The sequence below is a fragment of the Furipterus horrens genome, unplaced genomic scaffold, assembly GCF_987537825.1.
Source record: "Furipterus horrens unplaced genomic scaffold, mFurHor1.1.pri manual_scaffold_2, whole genome shotgun sequence".
In the NCBI taxonomy this organism is placed as follows: Eukaryota; Metazoa; Chordata; class Mammalia; order Chiroptera; family Furipteridae; genus Furipterus; species Furipterus horrens.
In genome coordinates, this window is record NW_028327172.1 from 123,600,613 (window position 1) to 123,613,683 (window position 13,071).

General features: G+C 40.8%; 1 protein-coding gene across 1 annotated transcript in view; it reads right to left on the minus strand.

Annotated features, from left to right (window-relative positions):
• Positions 1 to 9,690, minus strand: part of PAPSS1 (3'-phosphoadenosine 5'-phosphosulfate synthase 1) — a 93,614-nt gene extending 83,924 nt beyond the window's left edge. The window contains exon 1 of the mRNA XM_090266386.1: positions 9,496 to 9,690. Within this exon, the coding sequence (XP_090122512.1) occupies positions 9,496 to 9,555 (60 nt within the window). The 5' untranslated portion in view covers positions 9,556 to 9,690. The remainder of the gene's footprint in view (positions 1 to 9,495) is intronic.
• Between the last annotated feature and the right edge of the window lie 3,381 nt (positions 9,691 to 13,071).

Genomic DNA, 13,071 nt, shown 5'->3' on the forward strand with positions numbered 1-13,071 from the left:
ACATATCTCTCAACAACTGAATCTAAAAAACAAAATAAACGATCATGCAGAATGGAAACACACTCATAGATACTGCAAACACTTTGGTGGTTGCCATTTTTGGGACGGAAGGGTTAGGGGCATGGGTGGGAGACGTGATGGGATTGAGAGGTACAGATTGGTAGCTGCGGAATAGTCACATGGCTGTGGAGTATGACGTGGGGAATAGAGTCAATAGCATTATGGTAGATGTGTATGGTGTCAGATGGGTACAGGAGTTATCAGGATGATCACTTAGTGAATTACATAGTTTTTTGTCACCGGGTTGTACACCTGAAGCTGGTGTAATATTATGTCAACTGTAACTGGAAAATGAAAAATAATTTGAAGTAAAACATAAATACATAAAATGAAAAAGGTAAGAAACACCAAATCTGCCAGCACCTTGATGTTGTACAATGAAGCCTCCAGGAGCATGAGAAATAAATTTCTATTATTTATAAGACATCTAGTCTATGGCAATTTGTTATAGCAGTTCAAATGGACTAAGACAATCATCATGGGAACTACCCAAATCATTATCATAATTAGTGGATCAGCATAAACATTACTACACATGTTCATTTCTTATGCTGTAGTTAAGCATTGATTTCTTTATATTTCATAATGGGGCCAAGTAATAGGAGAATCCCTAGCATTACTTTCACCTATAGTCAGTGTGGGCATTAATTAATTGTTATTAACTGTTACTTACAGATTTTCTTGTGTTTATTTATTTTCTAATTATAGTTGGCATATAATATTGTATTGGTTCTAGGTGTATGACATAGTGATTGGACATCTGTATACACTACAATGTGCCTGCTTAGATGGATCTGGTACCAATCTGAAAACAAACATGGTTGTTGCAATATTGTTAACTATATTCTCTATGCGGAGCTTTGCATCCCCGTGACTATTTTTATAACTGGAAGTTTGTACTTCTTGGTCTCTTTCACCATTCTCATCCATTCCCCCAACCCCCTCCCACCTGGTGACCATCAATTTGTTCTCTGTATTTACGAGTTTGTTTCTGTTTTGTATGTTTTTCATATTCTACATTTAGGTGAGATCATGTGGAATTTGTCTTTCTTTATCTGGCTTATCTCACTTAGCACAGTACCCTCTAGATCTGCCTGTGTTGTCGCAAATGGTGGGATTTCATTCCCTTTTGTGGCTCAGAGGTGTTCCACTGTGTGTATGTACCATATCTTCCTTATCTACTTGTCTATTGATGGACATTTGGCCATATCTTGGCTGCTGCAGCTGCAATGAGCATAGTGGTGCATGTATCTTTTTGAATTGGTATTTTGGACTTCTTCAGTTGGATATCCAGAGGTGGAATTATTGGGTCACATAGTTCTATTTTTAATTTTCTGAGGAACCTCTATGGTGGCTGCACCAGTCAGCATTCCCACCAGCAGTACACAGGGGTTCCCTCTTCTCAACAACCTCATAAACACATGTTTATTGATTTGTTGATGGTGGCCATTTTGGCAAGTGTGAGGTGGTATCTCACTGTGGTTTTAATTTGCTTTTCCCTGATGACTGGTAATGCTGAACATCTGTTCGTGTGTCTGTTGGCCATCTGTGCATTACCTTTGGAGGGGTGTCTATTCAGGTCCTCTGCCCATTTTTTGATCAGATTGTTTGGGTTTTTGGTGTTAAGTTGTGTGAGTTCCTTATGTTTTGGTTATGGACCCCTTATCAGAATTATTGCTGGTGCCTGTCTTCTCCCATCCAGTGGGTTGTCTTTTAATTTTGCTGATGGTATCCTTTGATGTGCAAAAACTTTTAGTTTGATGTGGTCCCATTTGTTTCTTTTTTCTTGTTTCCCTTCCTGAGGGGATATATCCAAAAAATATTTCTGGGAGCAAGAGTTTGCTGCCTATGTTTTCTTCTAGCTGTTTTATGGTTTTAGGTTTTACATTTGGATCTTTGATCTATTTTGGGTTTGTTTTCCTGTGTGGTGTGGGAGGCTGGTCAGGTTTCATTCTTTTCCTTGTATCTGTCCAGTTTTCCCAACACAGTTTATTGAAGAGACTATCTTTGCCCTATTATAAAGCAAACAAACAAAAAAGGACATTTAAGACCTCTGATGACCCCTGCAGAAAGCACCTTCCAGAGAGACCATTAAGTACAAAGTGGAAAAGTGACTAGGGAATCTAGAACGGCTCTGGGCAGCCTGAAGGACTCATGTGAAGTCAACAATCATAAATTTAAAGCAGTACCAGTCACCAGGACTATGTTTTCCACAGGCACAGGTTGACGCACGGAATAGTCAGAGACGAATCCACCCAGGCCCAAAGGTCTTCAAAATGGGGACCAAACCCCCTTGTAGGTATGTAAGCATGGACTTTGTAAAGGAATGTATTTCCATCCAGCAGTTCATCTCCCAGAGGTAGACTTTTCTAAGAGCCTTCCTGAGAAATGCCTAAGGTTCAGAATCTCTTTCCACACCACCCCTTTCACAGTAGCCCCCCTCCCCCAGTGTATGGGAGGCAGGCATCTCTGTCCATCTGAGTCTTACTACCACTCAATATCCTCAAGTGGAAAATCCATTGGGACCAAAGGCACGGTTGGACAATTCTTTTAATAAGCACAACACAAAAGTCACCCCTCACCCTCTCCACTAATCACCTGATGAACAGATGTATTTCCAATAAAATTATGCTTTTATATGTTCAATAATCACTCATGATAATATAGATTTCCTGACCCATTTCTTTCCAATAAGCAGATGAAACAAACATAACTTTCCAGCTCTGCATTTCCAACAGCTTACAAAAAAACCAAAACAAAACAGGGTTTCAAACACAAACATCTGTATCTCTTGGGAAGTAGCGGCACCTCCGCCCATTTTAGCTCCCAGTCAGGCTGCCTGAGGAGAAGGGAACAGAGTCTGAAGAAAGGAAACGGGAGAAGAAGCAGAGGGTGGCTTACAGGTTAGTTTCCTACACTTGCACAAAGGGTTTGACTGGATCATTTTGTTTGGGGATTTTTTTTCCAAGTCACTCTGCTTTGGGGCAAGAAGAATCATGTATCTCATGAATTTTAATTCATTTTAGCCCTATAAGATGTCTTCTGCTTTTCTTAGTAAATTGAATAGAATGTATAAAAATTATCTGACAAGCTATAAACAACTGAGAACATGGCTTAGAGAAAATACAGACAAGCAGAAATCTTTTGTTTTAATCACTAGAAAAGAATACTCATTTTTTTTTTTTTTTAAATTCTGGCAGCAAATATGGCAGTCTGGGTATAAGGAGGCTTATTATTTATGTATGTTTGATATTTTTCAAATAAAAGAATAAACTTTTAAAAAAGGATATGCCACATTCTCCTCTTTCCCAGTTTTTCAGAGTAAATCAAAAAGCGCTTTCTAAAACTACTGGAATTGCAAGGTGGTGGAAATATGCCTGAACTCTATAAGGCATCTAAAGACTACTTCCATATGCAATCTTCTTCTCGCTACCCTTCCCCTTTCTTTTCCTTTTCCACCCACTCTAGACAATCCTTCTTATAATTCTGCCGGAAAAATACAACATGAGTGACTCACTAAGGAGCAAGAGTTAAGTTAGCATTTCCTTCTGACTCTACATTCCTATTCCCTGTCTTCAATGGTTTAGTTATATGTTATAGACCCTGTAACATTTACTATCCATATCATTTGTTTGTTATTTATGAACTGTTTTATTTTGTACTTTCACAAGTCTTCTGTGTGAATATATTTTGACTTGCTTGGGAGGCAGGTCAAGCACTCTGAGTTGCTTTCTACCTAACACTAACCCTCACTTGCCTAGCTGGTAGACAGTAAAAATTAGATACAAGGCATTATATTAAAGTATGACTTGTTTTCTGCATAACATGCAAATGAATGATGACTGGCATTGAGAAATCTTAAGTCTAGGAGAATTGGGACAATCCATTTCAAAAAAATTCACTCCCTTTCCACATTTGGGACTAAATGACTATCAGTCCTCTTGCTAAGCCAAAGTCATGTGGCCTATGATATTCATGCTGTACTTTTTCTGTACATTCTATAAACGTCTGTCCTCATCAACCACACAAGTAGCCCTGTGCTCCTTTTTGACCCACCTTAATTTCCATGTGAGTGGTTTTGTTATTTCAGCCACTTCCTTTATTAAAGGGAAAATTAACTTCTCCTATGAAGCCATCTAGAGAATTTCATTTTTTGTGAGTTTATTATGATTTTACAAAGACCTCTGCATTTTTAAGTGAAATTTGTAAAGGCACAGAGCATATACCAAGTACCAAACTTCAACTTCTATCACCCGTCCCACAATCCTCCTTAAACTGACTGCTAAAGTGTTTCCCTCCAGAGAATCCCTGAAATGGTAACCGGCAACGTAATTTGGATAAAATCAAAGAAATGGAAATGTGCACAGAGAAGAAACCCTTAGTTCAAAGTGTTATTAATAACTGAAACCTTTAGTTCAGTTACTAATAACTGACATTAACCTTTTGAACATTACTGTAACAAGCCAAACAGCACAAGTGAAGATCATACATTCCTAGAGGCTGAGAAAACAACCTGAGAAGGCTACACTTAAACCTTTCAACTAGGAAGCATGAGTTGCAACACTGAGTGCATGGCAGGAAGCAAATCTTGGGCCCTACCCAAACCTCCTGGATTGGAACCAAGTCAGTAGCATGCTTATCTGATTGACATCAACCATCATGCATGCTCTGCATATGTATTTTGTCTCTACAACTATTCTGTTTTAAAGATTAAAGGATATTTAAATATTTACTTAATAGGTTTTTAAAATATCAGTACCTTCAGTGGAAGGACCCCTGGCCAGTCTCCAGGTGGGGAGCCCAGCCCTCAGAGATTCCAGGAAGTGAGAAGTGCGTCTGGAAATACCTGTACATTCATTCAGTGTCGTTGATCTATCCCTTTTAGATACCGGGGATAAAAGAGAACAAGACGTCTCAGGGAAGGACACCAACTGCAAACAGATAAAGAAATCATCCCACTGCAACCAACCCCTGCCTTGACCATGGTGACAACAGGGCACCCACACATATGAAGGGCGTTCAGAGGCTGGGCAGCCAAAAACACATGAACATCTACCTCAAAGGTTGAAATTGACTATTAAAACAATGAGAGTGCACTAAAAAACTTTTATACAAAAGTTCACAACAGCATTATTTGTAATAGCCAAAGAGTAGAAACAATCCAAATGTCCATCAGCTGATGCATGAACAAAAGGTGGCATATGACACATAATGGAATATTAATCAACCATATAAAGAAATGAAGTACCGATACATGCTACAACGTGGATTCACCCTGAAAACATTGTTAAGTGAAAGACACACACAAAAGGCACGTACTGTATGAGTCCATTTACTAGAGTCTGGAATAAGGAAATCCAAAGACGCTAAGTGTATCACTGGTTGTGAGGGGCTGGAGGAGGGGAAGCAGGAAGAAAAACTGCAAATGGGTACAGGGTTTCTGTTGGGAGTGATGAAAATGTTCTCAATTTAGACACTGGTGATGGTTGCACAACTCCATGATTACATAAAGCTACACTGAATTGTACATTTAACACAAAAGACAGATAAAGACAAAGGGAAGGAATGCAAACATCAAGAAAACAAGAGAGAAGAGTAAGTGAAAGGAACCTGTATAATGGCTGCATTCATCTAAACTTAGAAAATGGACTTCTATGAAATAATGTCCAATATTTCCACTATTTTTACTCATGTAGAACTTATTTGGTAAAGAACGGTGCCTTAGGAAAAGATATTTCACTAAAATGATTACCACTTAGGTACACATTAAAAAGAAACATCATTCTCTTCATTTGAACTACAAACTTAGTAATGTGTTTCTAAAACAATCCAGGGTTGGAGTTCTGTTGTTGGTATGCTATGGGTAATTGATCCATCTCAGAGCAAGAGGTAGAATTTTCAGGTTGGTGGAAGAGAAAGTTTTAAATTATTGAATACTACTTTTGCATTTCAGATTTATATAGCTTTTCCCCCTTTTCCTAACTCAAAGCCAGGAGTAGAACAGGATTTCTCAACCAGAAATAATAACTTTCTGGCCCAGATAATCTCTGCACCACAGGATGTTTAGCAGCATCCCTGGCTTCTACCCACTAGATGCCAGAAATAACACACACACACACAGCCCCACCAACACCACCACCTCCACCACCAAAAATGTCATTGTCAAATTGCCAAGCGCCCTTTGGAGAACCACTGACATAGAAACTACTCCTCAAAATTCAATGTAACAGAGCTTCTTTCACATTTCAAATTTAGAGAAGCTACTATGCTAAGGAGAGATTAACACTGCTGGGTATCTTGCCAAAAGCCAGGGCTCGGAATTGCATAAAACCATGATAGTATCCGCTATCCCTTGAAATGCCTGTATCCTGGAAAGAAAGTAAAAATAAAAAATATGAATACAAAAATACATAGCTAAGGAGGAAAATGCTAGCATCCATCCCAAAGTGTCTATCTGTACCTGCCCTGTCCAACAGAATGTCGTTCTGAGAGGAGGACAATTCTCTACACTGTGCTGTCCAATACAGTGGCCACTAGCTACATGGGGCAATATAGCACTTGAAATGTGACTAAAGAATAGAAATGTTAATTTTATTTAATTCTTAACTAAATTTAAGTTGCCACAGGTGGCTAGTGGCTACTAGATTGGAAAATGCAGATCTATACCTTGCTATCATTCTTCTTATTACTATTGTTAATCAACATTAAGAGTATGTTCTTGGTAAAAGTATAGCTTTTCTTCTTTGGGCAATTATTCCAGCAGTATCTCCCTGGCTTCTAGGTTAAGAAGATCAATACCCGTCCCTGACAACAGCCAGGCCAATGCTCCAGTCTTGCTTGGCCTTTAATGTGCTGTGTCTTCCAGTTCTGCATTCTTGTTTCCTTTTTGTACCACCTCAGTCTTCCCTAAATCCAGAACAAGCAGCTGGCCTTCTAAGAAAGGCATGTACCAGTATAAGGGACAAACTGTTCATAAAAGGTAGAACTTGTAAAAGAAAAAATTATCTCATTGATTTATTTGTTTTGTTTTTAAGTAACTCTCAGGTAGAATATTCTATCCACAAAATCAGAACTCTTTTCTGTTTTGTTTTGTTTGTTTACCACCTACATCCCTAACACATGAAACAAAAGCATGTACCAGGCACGCTTCAACTCTATTACAGGCATACCTCAAACATATTAAAGGTTCAGCTCTAAACCACCACAATAGTCACAGAAATTTTTGGTTTCCAAAAACACATAAAAATTATGTTTACACTATACCTTAGTCTATTAAGTGTTCAACAGCATTATGTCTAAAAAAGCAATGTACATAATTTAATTTTAAAATACATTATTGCTAAAATCACCTGAGCCTTCAGTGAGTGATAATCTTTTTGCTGGAGGAGGGTCTTACTTCAATGTTGATGAAAACACAGTACACGTATCTGTGAAGCGCAATAAAATGAAGTACAGTAATTCATTTAAACCTCACTATATAACCCTGTCTGTTTTCCAGGGCTTCCACGTCTGGAACAATGCTAATTTCTCCAGCAACTGGTCTTCCTAGAACACTAGTTTTATTGTGCAATGGGAACATTAAAGGTGTATGAGTTCTTCACATTTGTGTATATCCATTGATTGAAGTACGTGACAGGGAAAATGGTGGTTTTCCCTATTGAAGCAAAGAAAGACTTAAAAAACCCAGAAAATTAAAAATTTTAGTCTCATCAAAAATATCCCACAGAATCAAGTCTTAACTCTGCAGGCAGACATTCACAACTGCATAACCTAGCCCCATCCTATTGAATTTTAGCTCCTCAACAAAAACTCTCCACAGTAGTTACTCTTAGTTGGTGCTGGAATAGAAAAATAATAATAATTCTTATTCCCAGTCCTTCTAAATTAATCTCTGCTCTAAACTGAAAAAAAAATATTGTCTTACACCACTCATTGTGGTTATAATGACAAATTCATCACCTGGCAAAGTTATTTACAACCCCACGCAGGCCATAAGCAACCAGAATGCAAACCCTAAGTCCCTCATTTTTCATCTCTTCCATCTCTAGCACAGGTCTGTACAATGAATACACACTTATTTGGCAAATGTAATAGTATACAAATGAGCAACAGATAGTGTAACTGAAAGTACCTTTAAATACCTTAATTTAGTTCTTTATTTCCCTAATCAAGAAATACTCAAGGTAACAAGCAATCTCCAGTTTCATGGCAGTGGCTTCATTGCACTTACAAATTCATTATCTCCTTTACTCCATGACATACACACTAATATACCCTTCTTTAGTCAGCTGAGGTTTAAAAAAGGAAAGTTATTTTCCTCAAGATTACACACTAGTAAATGGCAAAGCTGGTACCAGAAACCAGGCCAGTAATCCAGTGCTTTTTCCAATGCTCTGACTCACCTTTTATTTCCCTTCCCTTAAAACCTAAGAAAGAGGTAATAACTAACAGAAGAAAGGAATCAGGTGACAATCCTTAGCAACAGCACATATGGTAAATGACTGACTGCAAATGAACATTTGCCTGAAATGGTTTCTATTTTTTTTCCTTGACTCATCAAGGGTAATGATTGGCAAGACTGCTTTTAAAAAAACCTCATGATTTTGTTGTACTGCGAAATAAAAATGTCCACCTAAACCTAAAACCACACCGCCTTTCCAGACTGCCAAATTGGACACCACCTCCTCACCCCGCCGGGCACCGACGATCTTAGATTAAAGCTGTTCCTTATCAAAAAATAAGGAAGGAAACAACCTAAATGAGAACACACCATCAAAGCCAACTGGCTGTCATTTCTAAACGTTAAAAACCATAAATCTTCCCACGCCTTACTGTCTCCAGGAATCGCACGCCTTACTGTCTCCAGGAATCGGGTCTTAAAACTCGTATTATGTGTTAGACATTCGAATTTAATACCGAGCCACAAAGAAACCACAGTTCAGGGCAGTCTCAACTCATGAACGGCTACATTGTTGGGTACTCCCCCTTCATACTGAAACGCAGACATGGAAAGACTTGGAAATGGACTAAACCTGGGCTAACTGCACTGGCAGAGCCAAGAAAAACCAGCAACACACCGAAGACGCCAGCCTCTGCCTCCTCTGCAGACGTTCAAGTAGCTCCAGGGGATGCCGGCAGCCCCCCGTTCGAGGGTGCAGGTTTCAGCAGGCGCCAGCTCTCCCCGGAAAGACTTTAACTCCAGGTCTCCACTAAGCCGAGGAACTGAGGGTGGGTCGGAATGCACCCACTGCCCAGCCCCAGACCCCCGCCGCGCCACCTCCACTCCGCACCACCCACCACCCCAGCTGGATGGCGCCGTGGCCTCGCGTACCCATCGCCGGCGCTCCACAGAAGATGCAGAGGAGGCGGAAGAGAGACAGCGGCTCCAGAACCAGCTGCAGCTGGAGGCTCCCAGTCTCCTCTGTTCCCACTCACCCAGTTCTGCGCGTTGTTGCTCAGCTTGACTTTCTTGCACAGGCTTCCGGGGACCTCCATGGCTGCAAAACGCGCGTGGGTGCTGGGGTTCTCAAGGTCTGCAGGCCAACAGAAGGGAGGGCCGGGGCAGGCGGGGCTTGTGGGAGGCGAGGAGACCTCGCACTGGCGGGCGCGCGCTGACGTACGCTCGTGCTCGTGCTCGCGACTTCGAGTGGGGCTGTGTCTGCGGCGCCTCTGGAGTAGGTGTGGGGCAGCTATAGCTGGGGAGGGCGAAGCGGAAGGGGAGAACCGAGGGACGCGTGAGGGCAGGTCTTGGAGCGCGCACAGTGCTATCCCATCTTAATTCTGAGGAAGGGAAGGGCCTGGGAGGGTAATCGTGAACCGCCCAGACCCGCTCGGAGTCAGCCGCCTTGCACTGCGCGTGCGCGGAGGTTGGGAGGTTCCGGGCACCGGCCTCTGGGAGAGCGGCTCCTGGTTCTTCGTGACAGTCAGTGCCCGTTGGGAGGAGACGTCACCTGGATTCCCGAAGTTCTGGCTTTTTCTCCTTAAACCCGGCCGTCAGTCTCGTTTCCACTGAATCCGTACCCTTGTTAGTCGGGCCACGTTTAAAAATGGATTTTCAAGACTTGCAAAGGGAAGAATTGATTCCCTGAACTTATTTTCCACAAGTTTCTCTTCACTTTAAAATTCTGCTCGACATAATTTTTTTACAAATATCAATGCCCCATCTCCGGACATCAATAATTACTATCTCGACTGAGCTTAGTGGTTATCTACAAAGTGCCTCCTAATGGAGAAATGTAATGGGATAAGCATTGCTAAGACAATCACTTATAATAGGAGACTATAAAGGAAGCGGGGCCTTTGAACATCCTGTGCCTCAGTTCTCAGAGCTGCTATTAAGTCTAACCTGTTGCCAAGCTGAGTTCAAGGTGGAGCCATGAGCATTCTAGAACATCTGCTGCACATGGACTTTGCTTCCTTCAGTGTAGTTTTTGCCTCCCTTATTTGCACATTGAAACTCACCAATCCCTGTGAACCTATCCTTCATCTGCGTGGAAGAATTACTCTGGTTTTTGCGTTTATAAACCTTTCCTTTGTTCTTTCCAGAGCAGTTTGGGTTGCTACCTAGATCCAAGTCTCTCAGATTGCAATTCTTTTGCTCAAATAAATGCCTTTTCTTTGTTACAGTCTGAATCTCTTCTTTGGTTAACACCCACTTGGAAACCTCTCTTCACATCAGGAAATGTCTGTCCAGTGCTTCTCACGGACTAGGCTGATAGGGGCCTCTCTGTATTATTAGCATCTCAGGGAAACCGTAGAGAACTAGACTGAAATTAAGGCTTAAGAGAGCTGCTGGTTACCAGAGGGCAGTATGCCCACCTGTGGAGGAGATTTTCAAATGCACCCAGTTATTCTAGTTCACAGTAGGATGAGCTGGAGGGTATAGGGGAGCTTTCTCCCTGAGTTATCGCCTCTCCCATTGCCATTACTCTGAGTACTTCACAGCTTGCTTCTGGCACCGAGACAGTTCTTTGAAGCTCTGCTCCTCCAAAACCCAACACCCTCTCCCCTCAATACACACACACACACACACACACACACACACACACACACACACACACACACACACACACACACACACATACCACCACCACCATCTCTAAGACTTGAAGCAGCTGCCTCTTTATAGCTAGCAAGTTTAAGTCCCCTATTTATTTACCAGACTGCTACTGTCTCAAATTAGGCCTTTCCCATATTCCACCTGGATCACAACTAAGCCCCTTAACTGAACGTCCTCCCACCTCTGCAGCTGCTCTCTACACACCTGCTACCCACAACATTCTTGCAACCTCTGTCAGAGTGGTATTTCTAAAATTGAAATTCGGTCTTGTTGTTAGATTAATTAAAAATGTCAGTGGTTCCCTACAGCTTCTTCTAGAGGATTCTTAATCAGGGGTCTGTATACAGAATTGAATCTCTGTATAATTCTGAATTCTGCCAATAACAGGAACAAGCTTCAGATGAAAACACACCACCACGTTTGGAATCAGCCATTTCTCCAAGGAGTCCTCATTCTTATTAGAAGGAAATGGTAGTTAAGTTTCACAATCTGTACTCTAGGAGTGCTCATTTGCTTATGATTTAGTGTACATTTCTAGTCTTTTTAATGAAAGACTAATTTTAAGGTAAATTATATCATTAGTTTACATTGATATTATCAATTCAAATTCATGATTCCAGACATGGGTTATACAAATGAGCCTGAAACAGCTTGTCAAACCAGAAACAAGGAAATTATCAAAAAATGCTAGAATTATGTCAAAAGTACTCAAGAGTCAACTTGAAAAAGCTTTCCCATGTCAAAGATTGTACAATTAGAGCACTAATTCAAAGACATGAAAACAAATCAAGTATGTTTAAGTCTAGGTTTTCAAAATAATGATAATTTAAAAAGAACTCATTCTCACCCTTAGAGGATGTTAGTGAACCAACTTATTATTTTGAAAACTGATAAAGGGAAATGATTCAGCCATCAGCTCTCCTGGTTCTCAGGCCTGGGTCTCCAGCTTGCTGACTACAGCTCTTGGGATTTCTCAACCTCCATAATCATATGAACCAATTCCTTATAATAAATCTCTATATTCTATTGTTCTGTTTCTCTTGAAAATCCTAACTAATACAGGTAGAAAGGGAATTTTATAATGGAGGGATCAGGCTGATACTACCTGCATCCGCTGATTAATCTTAGCTTCTCTAAAACTGGGACACCAGATATAATGTACCTTAAACTGTGATACAATAAGAAATATTCATCACTACTTGTCTTAGTTTGAGTTGTTTAAGAGGCAGGATTCTAGTACAAGTTATTTATTTGGGAGGTGATCCAAAAGCACCATTAGTGGAGTGTGAAAGCAATACAGGAATAGGAAGTCAATAGAGAGTGTGTTATCAAGCAGCATTGTGAGCAACCGGAGCTTAATCCTATCAGGGAACTCTGAGAAAGTGTTGAAAATGTCCTTCAGAGTACATTACCCAAGACCACAGAGGTGGGGTAATTATACACTTCCTTCAGTCATTATTTAAGGACTACTCCCAGGGATGTTGGTCCCTGGTACTTTGGATGGCAATGCACATAAGTAGAGAGGGCACTGGTCCCAAAGAAAAGTGATGAAGGTGACTGTCAAAATGGCATACTCCAAAATAGTAAGGACTGAAGGGATATGAATGGGGTGCCAGAAGTGTTTGGCTTACCATTTATGAAGTGTTCTTTAGAATATAAAAAGCAGTGGTGTATTTCAGTACGTTTTCCTTTTTATATAAGAGAGTACTTTTTTCTTTAAATATGTTTTATCGATTATGCTGTTACAGTTGTCCCAATTTCTTTTCCCTCTGCTCCCCTGCACCTGGTGGCCCCCCTCCTTCCAGTTGACCCCCCCTTTTAGTCCATGTCCATTGGTTGTGCATATAGTTCTTCTCAACCTCTTCCTGTCTATTCCCTCCTACTATGCTTCTTAATTCCTGTACCATCTCCCTCCCTTTCCCCCTTCCCCCTCCCAACTGACCTCCCCCAAT